The following is a 14,232-nucleotide window of genomic DNA, read 5'->3' on the forward strand; positions in this document are numbered from 1 at the left end:
ATTCATGTAGCCACTTAGCACAGGAGATATCACAGATTCGCAGCACTGCCTACAGATGCGTTAAGTTTGTGTACCCCCTCCGCTCACCTCCCCCGACTTACCTGTCCGCGCAGCAGCCTCCGGCTCCGTCCTGCTGGTCCGCACACGCGGATACAGGTAATATCACAGATATCTCCTTGCTAAGTTCCCCTGCGTTAATTTCCACACTCCCCATACATTAGTATGGGGATGTGGAAATTGTGGTATTCATCAAATTCCGAAAATTATCAATTTTCGGAATTTGATGCAGTTACTATTCGCAACTGTGAGGTGGCGGATAGCAGGTGAAACTTACCTGTATCCGCGTGTGCGGACCAGCAGGACGGAGCCGGAGGCTGCTGCGCGGACAGGTAAGTCGGGGGGGGGGGGGAGGTGAGCGGAGGGGGGTCGGAGGGGGTACATAAACTTAACGCATCTGTAGGCAGTGCTGCGCATGCGCTGGTTTTACAGATGTAACAGCACATGCGCAGCACTGTTTCCAGATGCGATAAGGTAGTGTGGGCAGGGAAAAGTATCTATTTCCCGAAAAGCTGTCATCGCAAAAATTACAGCTTTTCGGAATAGATACTTATGGAGAGGTGGAATGATGAATTCCACCTATAGGGGCCTATTCATTAAACATAAAAATTCAATGGAGATAATTAGCTTTAGAACTCTCATGGAGTTCTAGCTAATTATAGGTGGAATTCATACTTTTTCCTGCCTACACTGCCTTATCGCATCTGGAAACAGTGCTGCGCATGCGCTGTTACATCTGTAAAACCAGCGCATGCGCAGCACTGGCTACAGATGCCCCCCCGATCTCCCCCCACTGGCTACTCGTACCCCCCACGATCTCCCCCCTCCGCTCACCTTGCGAATAGTAACCATCAAATTCCGAAAATTGATAATTTTCGGAATTTGAATACCATAATTTCCACATCCCCATACTAATGTATGGGGAGTGTGGAAATTAACGCAGGGGAACTTAGCAAGGAGATATCTGTGATATCTCCTGTGTGAAGTCTGTTCATGAATACCAAAATAACGTTATTTAAGGAAAATGTCCTTAAAAACGTTATTTTAGTGTTGATGAATAGGCCCCATAATTAGCTAGAACTCCATGAGAGTTCTAAAGCTAATTATCTCCAGAGAATTTTTTGGTTTAATGAATAGGCCCCCCTGTCTGATAGCTCCTGTATAACTGTAATGCTTCTTATTAGAAACCACCTCTGTTGGGACCCCAGGATAGCGTCACTAGGGATCCCAAGGAGCCGGATCATCCCTTATGCAACCAAGGCTCCTGCATAGGGCCCAGTGTGCACTGTGGGAGCCTATTACTCTACCCCAGCTTAGGTGGTGTAAAGAGGGCCCAAACCAATATCTTGTTTGGGGGCCCCATGGGATCCTAATTAGGCTGTGGTCCCAAGTGAGGGTATGTAGAAAGAGAGAGCCCATACTCAGGTGCATCATGGGCACCTGGGTGTGGGCGAGAACAGTTCTTGATAAGTGGCCCACGCTGGGCGCAGTGTATTCTCTCTCCGTAACCAACACTGGGTACTAGTAGAGAGTGTCAGAGTGACCTATCCCTCCCAGGCGCCGCGCACATTGGGTACTAGTGGGGAGTACAGTGGTGACATACCCCCAGGGGGCGCACAGAGAGGGTTAGGTGTAATTGCCCCGGCAGCAGGCTGATAGGTGTCTGTGCGGCTGTCATCTCTCCCCGGTCCCTCCCTCCGCCTCTCCGTATAATGGATGTGTGGGCTGTGCAGCTCAGACTGCACCATCGCAGCTCCGTACAGGGGGGGAGCAGTAACCCGATCCCTCCTGAGGAAATCAGTGCAGCGGAGTCTCTGACAGGGTCTGCTCCGTGCAGTCCCCCCTCTGCTGCTGCTGCTCCCCGGAGGGGGCTCTCCCGCCTGTGCTGTGTGTGGTGCCGGCTGCTCTCTCCCTCTCCTGACTTGTCCGAGCATGTCCGCAGCCGCTGTGACTGTGACACACCGACTACCTGCCGGAGCGGGGACCTCTGCTGCTTCTCCTGCGCCATCACCGCCGCCAGCAGCAGCAGCAGCACAGCCCAGCCGCAGCGCCCGCTGACCTCACACACACTGACTGCTGCCACCCGCGCACAGCAGCGGGCACCGGGCAACATGGGCTTCTACGGCACTTTAAAGATGATCTTTTACAAAGTAAGTGACGGTGCAGACGCCCCTTGTGTCGCCGGGTGAGAGTGTATGTGTGTGATTAGCCAGCAGCATCCTCCCCTCCTGCAGATGGCATCCCCGGTGCCGCGCACAGCACACGCACACACACACTCTCTGGCAGCATGAGAGAGTGCCCAGGCTGTCGCCGCCGTCTGCTGCTCACCTTCCCCTGCATCCCGTCTTTGATGAGTAGATGAGCAGCAGCTCCGTGTAAGCATGCCCTCTGCGGCTCTGCAGTACTGCAAGCTTCCAGGATGGGAGCGTTTCTCCAGCTATTTGCCCACCAGCCTGGTAAGATCTCCTGCAAGGTTACACTAGTCACGCAGTGTCTGCAGCTGCCCTGCTACATATACATGTGTGCCGCCTGGGGAATAGCACCATGTCATCACGATGCATGACCGCAGTACGGAGGGATCACCCGGGTGTGTGCAATAACGACCACTCCCAAGACACACTCTCTCTGCATGGGCAGTGCCCTGCCTGGCACCGATCTCACCTATGATGTGGCTACATCAGAGCAATGACAGACATGAGAAGTTTAGTCTGCAGGTTGTGTAGCCCTCTCTCGGGAGGTTTCCCGGCCGGCAGGGGAGCATGCTGCTGAATGCTAATTTTCCAGCTTCTCACTGTCTGACTTCTATGTTGTAACTTCTCAGGGAAAATCTTTCTTATATTAAATAGCAGAATTCATATGCAGTGTGCACTTCATTTTTACTTATCTCATTCTGTGACCTTGTTACTGGCCATATTATTTTGTACAATGCAGCTATTGAGAAAGTGTAAAACGTTTTGGTGGTTAATGATTCTGAGCAGTCTGGTCAAAATTTGGATCCGGAGAATCCTTGTATTTATGTACCACTAGATACAATTGTTTCTAAATACTTAATGTGGCAGTGTTTTTTTGTACAACCCTGTTTATATAAACTATTAAACATAAAACATGACACATTTGCTACTATAAATCTCACTACAAAATGTGAAAGATTTGATACACGTTCTGTAGCAATAATAAATAATTTTATAGGCTGTGGTTCCCTTCAGTTGTGTAGAACAAGTCTGTTTTAATATCTTGCACCATCATTTGCATTGGAGACTCTTCTTTAAGGGGCAAGATATACCCTGATGGGTTACATGTGCAACAGATAGCTTGCTTATTTATGAGTTATTTGTTCCAGTTAAAATGAATGATGCTACTACCAGGTTGTACAAGACCTTTTATTTTTTGGGAGTAACACATGTTGGCAATGCGTGGTTAAACGTGAGTCCTCATAGCAGTCAGTTCATGCATTATGGCGAGTCACATTCAGAATAAATCCAGGGCATGCCATTTGGGTTTTTCCCTTGTAATTTGATGTGCAAATTTCAGATTTTTATTACAATATATAGCACTGAAAATTGTAGCTCTACAAGCCCTTATGCTACCCCTTTATATATCACTGAAATGTTATATATTCAAAAAATTAAGTCTGTATGATTTTCCAAAATAAAAAAAGCAACAGGTACAGTGATCGTAGTTACAACAATAGTACGGTAGAGGGACTGGTTACCAATAGAATAAGACAGCAGGTTTGTTCTGCGTGAATGTTATGCTTTAGGTAAAGATTGCTACATTTTTCAACGATAGTAGTTTTTTGTTTTTTTGTTTTGTTTTTTTTCCGTAAAAAAAACCCTCTAAAACCACAAATTAGAATTTTTGTTACTGTTATTAGAAAGGAGCCTCCCCACATAAAATGAATCTCTCTTGCTATTGCATTGTAGGTCCAATATGTAAGTTTGTTTTTGATTTTTAAATTATTTTGTTTTAATTGGTTCTTTGAAATGTAAATGTTACACCATCTACTCTGATATGAAAACAATCCACTTGTGAAAATGCTGCCTGTTTGATTTATGTGACATCCACTTCTTCATTTTACAAGTTTGATTATAGTTTTATTTTTAAAAGCAGTTTTATGCAATATTTTTCCCCCTTTTATTTTCAGATGAAGAGAAAGTTGGACCATGGATCCGAGGTCCGCTCTTTCTCTTTGGGAAAGAAGCCCTGCAAAGGCTCCGAGTACACAAGGTAATTACATTTAATAATAGCTGCTTTGGTCATGACTGGAGTGTACATCCTGTCTCACCAGCTGCTGGGCTTCTTCTCTAATTTGAACACAGCTTTGCTTTCATTACTACTCCAGAGGGTAGTTTTTAGTCGTGAATAACAGCAGATTAATTGGTGGCTCTGTTGAAAATCTAACTTTGTAAGATTTGAGCCGTGGAGGAGGGAATACACAGCCCACAATTTTCTCTTATATAATTATCATGGCCTGTATTCAATTCCATTCCGTTTGAAAATTTTTAGCAGCAGGAAAAGATGATTCATTTCCCCCCCACATACTAGCCGGTAGCCAAGTTTGTTCACATAATGGGATGCACCTACTATTTTATTACACTGGGGTGCCTCCATTCTGATTGGAGTAAGTGGTGCAGATATAATTGGAAATCACAGGAAGAGTTTTTTGCAGCCCTAACAGTGCAGAAAATGTATCTGCTAGCAAACATTTCGACTTAACTTGGCCCTTCTCCTGGCAGTTAGCAAGTGATTACATTAATTAGGAATTGCCTATAATGGGGGAATTTCTCTGACAACTCCATGCCCCTTGTAGAGATGCGACTTGTACTAGTGGAGTTAAATTGGTTCTACATAGTAAAGGCTTGTGAAGTTACATTCTTGCAGTTGTCTTAATGTTGGAATCCTTTCCTATGTGGCAGCTACTGTAATAAAAAAAAATGAAAACAAAATTCCAATTAGTTTGATACAATAAACCTTTGCTTCTGATGAAGACTCCCCCAATGAAGGTGTTCTTTCTGTGTCAAAGCTTAAAGATGTCCCTAGCACTATAAAAGAGGCTGAGAGCTCCTCTTTGATGCTTTACCTGCTTCCCAGTGTCACTGTACACAGTTGTCCTCTACAGTCAGACTTAATCGCTTCACAGTTACCTGGCGTGACAAGTGCCAACACAGATAGTTCACTCAATCAGCACAATTCTAGGTGTGGGCTGTGCAAGTAGCTCCCATGTACACTGTCAGCACTCCATACTTCTATGGTTCTCAGTGCCAGTATTGCATTGTAAATCTCCAGATAACTTGATCTACTCATATTTTCTTAGACGCCAAATTCCCTGTTTGCTCAGCTTTTCATTGTTTGTTTTTTCCAAATGAAATGCTATATCTTTTTCTGTGCAGCCTTATTTATGGGCTTACAAGAACGTGACCAACTGATAAACCCAGATGAGCAATCAGTTTACCATAATTCATTAAAGCTTTCACACTCAGATTAAAACCTGAAGTCTTTTATATGAATCTTAGCAGACCCAAGAGTATTCCTCTCCTCTAAAAGGTGATGAAACACAAAGCTATTATTTTAATTAAGCCCTTACGTCTAAAATTGCTAGAATGCTTCCCTGTCCTTAAGTGCTTCCACTAGTAGTAATCACGGGGAATTGAAAGGACCACCAGGGCTCACATTGCTATAGAATATGTAAGGATATTCACAGTGATATGGTGTGATGCAAGCCACTGTTTCCTCGGCCCTTGACCTGAGCTATCAAACCATTTTTTTTACCTACATCATAATGTAATGTCGTACATACTCTGCATGTGAAATCAATGAGTTAATGAATTATAAAAATACACTTAAGAGCCCAACAAATTCATGGTCATCAATTGAATTGGCTTTACTATTAACCCTTTTAAATTCTGCAGCACATTAGACCGTAAAGTGTCACTGAAGGGCAGAGTGTTAAATTAGTGAGTGCTAGAGTACATGCCCACTGGGAATGTTAGCTATAAATGTACATGCCTGAGAAATTGATTACACGCTTGAGAAGCGTGACATCCTCGCACAGTGACTTGAGTTTGAGTGACAATCTGAACTGCTTCTATCTAGTCAGCTTTCCACATTTTACCCAGTAAATCTTGGATGTGTACAACTACACCTTTAAACACACACATTCATATTTTGTTCTATTAAAATGTAAGGAAAATATGATAATGCTAATATGCCTGACGATTTGGAGAGCAGAATACTGTGCATATGATCTTACTAAATAAAAATCAGTTGCATATTAACACCAAATGAAAAGACCAGCGACATTCTTCTCTTCTGCTATCCAGTGTGTATTCCGCATTTTATATATGTAAATGTAATTTTGCATAATGTGAAGTGTCAGCACAGAAGTATATACCAGCAATGCATGTGTGTACTCTTCTAATTAGTTTTTTCTTACAAGGTTTTTACTAAATAGTGTTATTGCTTTCAAATATTTGGTTGCTAGTTAGGGTTAGACATAGCTCCAAACTTTGGAGCTCTACAAATCAGGATAGATTGTGAAATGGGTCATATATAAGTCACCTTTGGGGCATGACTATATCATGATAGGATGTCGTCACACTCTAGCGGTTGTGCCTAATGCTTTTTAGATGCTAGGCCGCTCCTATCCTTCTTACAACAAAACATTCAGGATATAGGTGTAGTGGGCCCCATGAGCAAGTGCACTCAGCAACTGTTCACCGCTGCTGTGCAGGACATATCTCCTGCAGTTATTATGCCGGCGGACGGGATGCCGGCATTCGAAATACCGCCGCGCGGCCATAATCCCAACGGCGATATCCGATGGACATCAGAATACCGGCGTTGGCATCCTGACCGCCGGGATTCCGGACAGCAGGTAAGTATGCGCTGTTAGCCGGGGATGGGGGTGTTTAGAATTAGGCACCCCCGGGGGGACTTAGGGTTAAGCACCCCCCCAGGAATGTTAGTGTGCGGTTAGGCACCCCCCGGGAGACTTAGGTTTAGGATGCCGGGAGGGGGGGGTTAGGGTTAGGCACCAATGGGGGGGACTTGGGGATCAGGCACCCCCCCGGGGAGGTTAGGATTTGGCACCACTAAGGGTGGGTTAGGGAGGGGGGCAGGGGAGGGTTAGATTATTTACCTCGTCTCATCGGGATCTCATTCTGTCGGGCTTCCAGGGTCAGTATATGAACCGACGGCTAAAGAGCCATCGGTATTTCAAATCAATTCCCTCCTAACTTTCTGATCTGTGAGACAATTGTGTCCGTAGGTGGCACAGAGCTTTCAAATCGGGATGATCCTGTCTAAATTGGGACAGTTGGGAGTTTATGTACAAGATATCTGTTTATGGTCTTTAAAAATATAATTAGTGTTAAGGCTTTGAGGTACTAATTCTGTCTTTTGTTTTTTATAGTACTACAGGTCTTGTGCCATGTTCAGCAACACCTACAACATTTGGAGATCTAAGGGCAGCAAATGGGCAAGGTCAGCAGAGACGCCGGATTACATCAGTGCAACCTCCCACAGGCCTTCAAGAATGGCTGAAGATGTTCCAGGTACCCTTTCATTTTCATCATCCATGTAGTAAGAATGTGAGGACTGTGTGCAATGGCCGTATCTTGCTTTTTTTTTTATTTTGACCAAATGCAAGTAAATAACCTTTCATATGGATGATTTTTGTGCATGATGTAACAGGTTCTTTGTATCACTTTGTATCATGAGCACTGTCCATATTTATAATCGATGCTTTGTGGCATCTATATTAGCCTCTGCTTACCCTAACAAACCAGCATGGGCACTTTAACAGCAAGTACTATTTACTTCAGTAGTTTGTGTGGAATGGACTCTAAGGGGAATTCAGTTGTTTAGCGCTGCCGCAGTTACCATCTAAAGTGACTGGGAGCAATTCAGTTGTTTGTGCCGATGGGCACCCATTGTTTCTGCTTACATCCTCCTGAGGAGGCGAGCAGAATCTGCCCGATGTCAGGCTTTTGGGCGCCCAAACTTATTGCGCCTCGTAGTTTGCATGGGTTTAGCCGCTTTATGCGGCTAATCCCAGTGCAATTGGGCGCGGCATGTGTAATTATGTAATGGCTGCCCGCCGCACTCACACCCATCAGTAGAACAATTGAATATCGCCCATGACTTACACGTGCCTAAAAACAATTGAATTACACCCTGTAAATAGAGCATTCACATAATAGTATTTGATCTGGTACACTGATTGTAATATGGATACAAGTGTGTGCTCTCTTCATAGACGCCATTGTTTGATGTCAGACACTAGAAAGTAATATGGTAACGGCTGGAAACCCCATGCCTTCTCTTTAGTCACATGAAGAGTAATGTAGTTGCATTGTATCTCCAGAGACCCATGTTTTCATTCTCTCTGTGTGAGCTACTGATGCTTAATCTGGAGTCATGATGTTAATCTGTGTTTATGCCTTGACATTTGCAGCTGGGATTTTGCCACATGTCTAACAAGAAACACACTGGGAAATGTTGTTGAGTCAAGTTGTATGACTGCCCCCGTCTCATTCCACATGCAGAACTGGCACTGCCCGCACAGCAGTAATCTGTCCTTCCAGTCATGCCATTATTTCCCTACTTTCCCAGCCGTTGTAGCCAACATTAAGTGGATAGTATGTAATTAGTGAGCTAAAAAAAATCAAAGTTCAACTAATACCATATCACACTAAGCTATTACTTTTTTTTTTTTTTTAAATAACCTTTTATGCCATCCTTATTGAACTGCACAATACTGGTTTGTAATGCATAATTTTTATATGCCGTGTACTTGTTTTATATAATTTAATTTCAATTGCCCCTGAAATACACTGGCTATCTGCTGAGGCAGTAATTGGAAGTACATTTCAGATTTTGGCACTGTTTGTAGATCATAAATTTGGTCACAGGTAACAACCACTTATTCTATCTGATACATGGACAGCGTGTTTATTCCCATATGGGACTCGGTATAGGGCTCGATCCAATAAAATGCGAATTACTCACACCAGCGAGTAAATGCAGCTGTATACCGCAGTTACAGTACCTCCAGATTTGCACATTATTGTTCGCAGTGTCATAGGGCTGTGAGAAAAAGTGTTTGAGTCCAGGGAAAGATCAGGACCCCAGAGGGTTGAATTGCCATGCAGTTACCCCATCGTACCTAATTGCATCAAGCCCATAGTATTTATAATCACGTTCCTTCCAAACCAAGGTGTTGTAAATAAATAATGTCATTGCTGTTGCAATTTCCTCCCCTTTCAAGAAAATATTTAGAGTAAAAAACTAAGAAAAATAACATTTCCATTCTGTTATGCTGGGTACACACTAGGTCCACGGCCGACCTACCTGATGATTGGTAAGTGCATATACACTTACCAGTCGTTCACCCGATGTATCGGGTCTGATGTCACAACTGAGTGGGCATTTAAATTTGCCCGCCCAGCTGTGCTCGTCACTCGCCACTGTGTGTCCGCAGTATCTGTACGGGCGATCAGCAGGTCACCTGTACACACAAGCAGATGCATCGATATATTCGGCCATCTGTGGACAACATCGGTCAGGTATATCCGGGGGTACAGATAATGCACTCAATTTCTGCAGCAAAGGCTTCTGGGAACCTGACTTTAAATTTGTTAAATGCTGGTGTGTACATCTGTGCTCCACAAAAGAAGTGGTTTATTTGCATATTTGTCCCCAGGGACCTGCTACAAATGCTCCTTGATTTTTTTTAATTATTATTATTGTTTCAAAAACTGAAGGAAAGATACAATTTATTGAAGTTTGACACTTATTACACTAGCGCACAATGTGCAAACCATAACCTTTAGGACTCCTAACTGTAACTGTTCCTAAAGGGGTTAATATGGAAGTATTGTTCTTGTTGCAGGTTCCCTTAGTTTCTGCCTCACTAGTTTCCATGTCCAGCCAGCAAAGCAGTACTCCTTTTGTAAACTGAATGAAAGCAAACATTTCTGTACTTTTCATTGAGTGTACATACTGAAGGTCACAATACAATTGCTAACTGCAGGGATATTGTTTATCATGGCAGAGAAGCTTTTCAGCACAGACAGATATGATGGTCCTGTGCCAAAAACGCACACAATTGTGTTACGTGTGGTGTGTGCTCGGTATAACAAAATGCAAAAGGGTGCTTAAATTAAATATCACATCCTGAACCATCAAGAAACTAGATCAATAATAGTCCACACCAGTGGGATCTGTTATTGATGAGAAATTGTAGCTCACATTTTGCTCCTGAGAAAAAGAACTGGCAATCTGGGTGCCTGAATTCTGAGATGTTTTTGGTGCGTGATCACCAAATGCTGAATTGTGGCAACAGCGTTTTAGGTCATCAGCACTGAACATCTACAGCTTCAAGGCAGAAGCAGAGATAACTCAGTGATCCATGTGAACTGGGTGTTTTCCAGTCATGTTAGCATCAAGGATGTATTCTTTTATCATTGATAATTGTTTCCCTCCTGGGAAAATAAGACACTTTCAGGACTGGAAAAGCAAATGGGAAAGCTATGATGGAGATGAATGGTTTAGTACTTTATCAAGCCCCAACATGTTATTTGAAAGGAGGGGCGTTCAGGTAATTATCCAAAGCATCTGGGCTATGTGCCAGGTGTTCCTCTAGTCTTTTCCAGGGGAATTTTCATGTCTGTATTGCCTGCCACTCTGCACCACATCACTACTGTTTTTATTTGCATGATTTGACCTTAAGTGTTCCTCTGCATAAAGAGCTCTGGCTTATCTTCCTTCTTCACTCCCTCGCCCTCTAGCTGTAATTGCTAGTTCCCATTCATTCAGGTCATTTGGTGAAGCTCTGGTATGTAAATTAACATTACAGCAGATAATCAGCCACTGCATTTGGGGCTTAAGGAACATTCATGTTCCAAATAGGGACAGTGTTCCCATGAAATTTACAGTAACCAGAAATTCTTTTGTTCAAATGTTTGGGTGCAAAATATCTCCATGGTGTAAGAGTTTTACAGTAACTTAGTAGTTTGAATGGTATAATATCGTTTGACCAGGCCAAACAAATGTTGATACTGTACAGCAGTGATTTTCAACCTTTTTTAACTCGCGGCACACTACACAAGATTTTAATATTGCCAGGGCACACTATCCGGCGATGCGGTGTGCGCGGACTATGAAAAAACACACTACATTAGTTCCCACAGGAACAAAACACACTACATTGGCCCCCACAGGAATAAAAAACACACTACATTGGCCCCCACAAGAATAAAACAATCCCATTGGCTGGCCTAACAGAAAAAAAAACCCCACATTGCTCCCCACATAAAAAACAACCATACCACATTGCGCCCCACAGAAAAAGAAACCTATGGCTGGCCCCACAGAAACAAAAAACAAAACAAAACACATTGGTCCCCACTAAATAGGCAAATATATGGCTGGTTCTCACTAAAAAAAATGACATGACTGGTTCCCACGAAAAAATAAACTATGGCTGGTACCCACGAAGAAGAAAAAAATGTCTGGTCCCCACAAAACCCACATTTCTTCCCCCCTTGTCACTCACACTGCAGCAGGATCGTGTGCGGGCGGGCTTCCAGGCAGGCTGCAGAGCCTGCCTGGACAGAGTGCGGGCTGGCTGATTGGCGCAGGGCGTTGGCTGGCAGAGCGGGCTGGAGGGCAGTGGACAACGCGGCGTGCGTGACCTGTGATGTCACGCCGCCGCATCTTTGCAGGTCACTACCCGGTCGTGCCTGAGTCTCCCAGAGGAGCTCAGCGGCCCGGGACGCTGAAGTACAGTAAAATGTGCCCGGTGGCTCTGACAGCCCCGCGGCACACTTCACAACCGGCCACGGCACACTAGTTGAAAACCGTGGCTGTACAGTATATTCCTTGCTGTGTTAAATAAACTATAGAAAAGTCGCCAAGTTTGGTGGTTAAACCTTCCAGTAATACATATACAGGTTGAGTCTCCCATATCCAAATATTGCAAAATACAGAATATTCTGACATTACGTCATCTTTGAGCATTACTGAGATAGTGACATCTTTGCTTTTTAATGGTTCAATGTACACAAACTTTGTTTAAGGCACAAAATTATTAAAATATTGTTTGCAATTATCTCTAGGCAGTGTGTATAAGGTGTATATGAAGCATAATTGAATTACATGTATGTAGACAAACTTTGATGCACAAAATTATTAAAAATATTGTATAAAATTACCTTCAGGCTGTGTAGAAGGTGAATATAACACATAAATGCATTCTGTGTTTAGATTTGGGTCCCATTCCCAAGATATCTCAATATGGTATGAAAATATTGCAAAATACGGAATATTCTGATATCCAAAATACTTCTGGTCTCAAGCATTGTGGTTATGGGAGACTCAACCTGTATATAAAATAAAAACAAAACACACATTACTGTACTGCACTGTTACATTACTTTACCTAGGAAACTTCTATAGTGTAAAATGTGGGTCCACAGGCGATGAATGGTAGAAATAAAGTTATATTAAAAAACTAAAATGTTTGCTGCCAGTATACTATAAAGAATTGTTCAAAAGTTTCCACGAATATACATTTTTGCAAGTTTGCATAGAAATACAATTCCCTGTGCAGAAACGTGTTGCATAATAACATGATGATAATTCACACTGGCCTCCCTATTGCATATACATTGTATTTGCCAGTGGTGCTGAAACATCTGTTGGTAACATCACCACAAACCACTGTCTCTTCTAAATAAAGGACAAAGCTTTAAACACAATCTACATTTCTTTAATTCTGTAGATCTGTTGCTGTTCTTATTTGGATAAGCCCTGACAGAACCTGTCTGCTCAGAGATCTTGTTTTGTATTAGTGGTTTTCCCATGTGTTAGTAGTGTTTACTTTTTATCTCATCCCTTTATATTCCAGAAGCCACAAAGCTGCACCTAAACCAGCTCACCCTTTACCAGTGTTTGTTCCCTTCCCTGTGAATCAGTGTTTGGATAACATATTAAAACCCTTTCAGAGCACACATACAGCAGACATTGGACATTCTTGGTTATTAATCTAACTGTGCCCATTGGCTCCTCAATGCTGGGGAGTTGATATCCTTTGAGCTATACTATGTTATATAAACACATGCTTGCTCCTTCTGATACCTGCAAAATGGTTTTCTATTTATTCTCTTTCCTCTTGTTCCACTAGGTCACCACTCTGCCTGTCTTTTCATTTATATTAAAAGTGCATGTCCATGGGCTTGTAGGTGGCCTTACATAGGAGAGATGATGTGAAAACCATGGGGGAGGGGGATTTTCATGCAAAAAACTCAAATGCTTTTTTTTTTTTTTTTTCAAGTTTAGTGACGGAACATTTTACTAAGAAAGGAAACTATAGGAAATAATTGAAATCTAGTGAACCTCTGTATTGCTTTGAGTATTTCTTGAATGTGTATGGCGGCCAGACCATACACATGTTAACATATACGGTCTCTATGCCGACGCTGGTATCCCGACAAGGGAGTTAAGATAGGCGACTGTATTTCAACGCCTATCTTAATCCTGACGCCGGAATCTGGGAGGACGCTTTCCCGAACGAAGGTAAGTTGGGGCGCCCGTAGTGTTAGCCGCGGAGGGGAGGGTTAGGTTTAGGTCAGCGGGGTTAGTGTTATTTTTGAGGGGGGGCTGTTAGGGCTAAGCACCCCTAGAAGGAGGGTTAGGGTCAGGCACCACTGTTTGAGGTTTAGGCACTAAGGGGGGAGGGTAAGGGTTAGGCACGAAGGGGGGAGACAGGTTTAGGAACTAACGGGGAGGGTTATGGTGCGGAGTGTTAGGGTTGCGCTACAAGAAGGAAGGGTTACCATCCATAAGGATATCAACCATCGGGATGCCGGTATTGTGACAGGAGGCATCCCGACAGCCGACATTACATACCCATTCCAACATATACTATGTTAATATTGTGGTTATCACTCTTGTTTGTTTTTAGGTGTGTTCTACATACCGCCCTTTTCTATGGGAGTGTTTTATTTTGCTTGTTGCTCTAGAATATTTTTGTATATTCTGTATTTATTATTATTTGTGTTTATTGCTACTAGTGTGGTTGTACTACTGTTTATTAGTGTTTTCAATACAAGTATTATATGGTATTTGCTGCTCCATGAATTAATAGTGTGCCATGACCTTCATATATCTGAA

The 14,232-nt window shown here is 43.1% G+C and overlaps 1 protein-coding gene across 3 annotated transcripts in view; it reads left to right on the forward strand.

Moving 5' to 3' along the window:
* Positions 1–14,232, forward strand: part of FBXW7 (F-box and WD repeat domain containing 7) — a 260,641-nt gene that overhangs the window by 222,737 nt on the left and 23,672 nt on the right. For all 3 annotated transcript variants that reach the window (XM_088448231.1, XM_088448227.1, XM_088448234.1), the window contains 2 exons: positions 4,202–4,284; positions 7,469–7,610. In XM_088448231.1, the coding sequence (XP_088304357.1) occupies positions 4,202–4,284; positions 7,469–7,610 (225 nt within the window). The remainder of the gene's footprint in view (positions 1–4,201; positions 4,285–7,468; positions 7,611–14,232) is intronic.

This window comes from Taudactylus pleione, unplaced genomic scaffold (assembly GCF_031769625.1).
Source record: "Taudactylus pleione unplaced genomic scaffold, aTauple2 ptg000021l, whole genome shotgun sequence".
In the NCBI taxonomy this organism is placed as follows: Eukaryota; Metazoa; Chordata; class Amphibia; order Anura; family Myobatrachidae; genus Taudactylus; species Taudactylus pleione.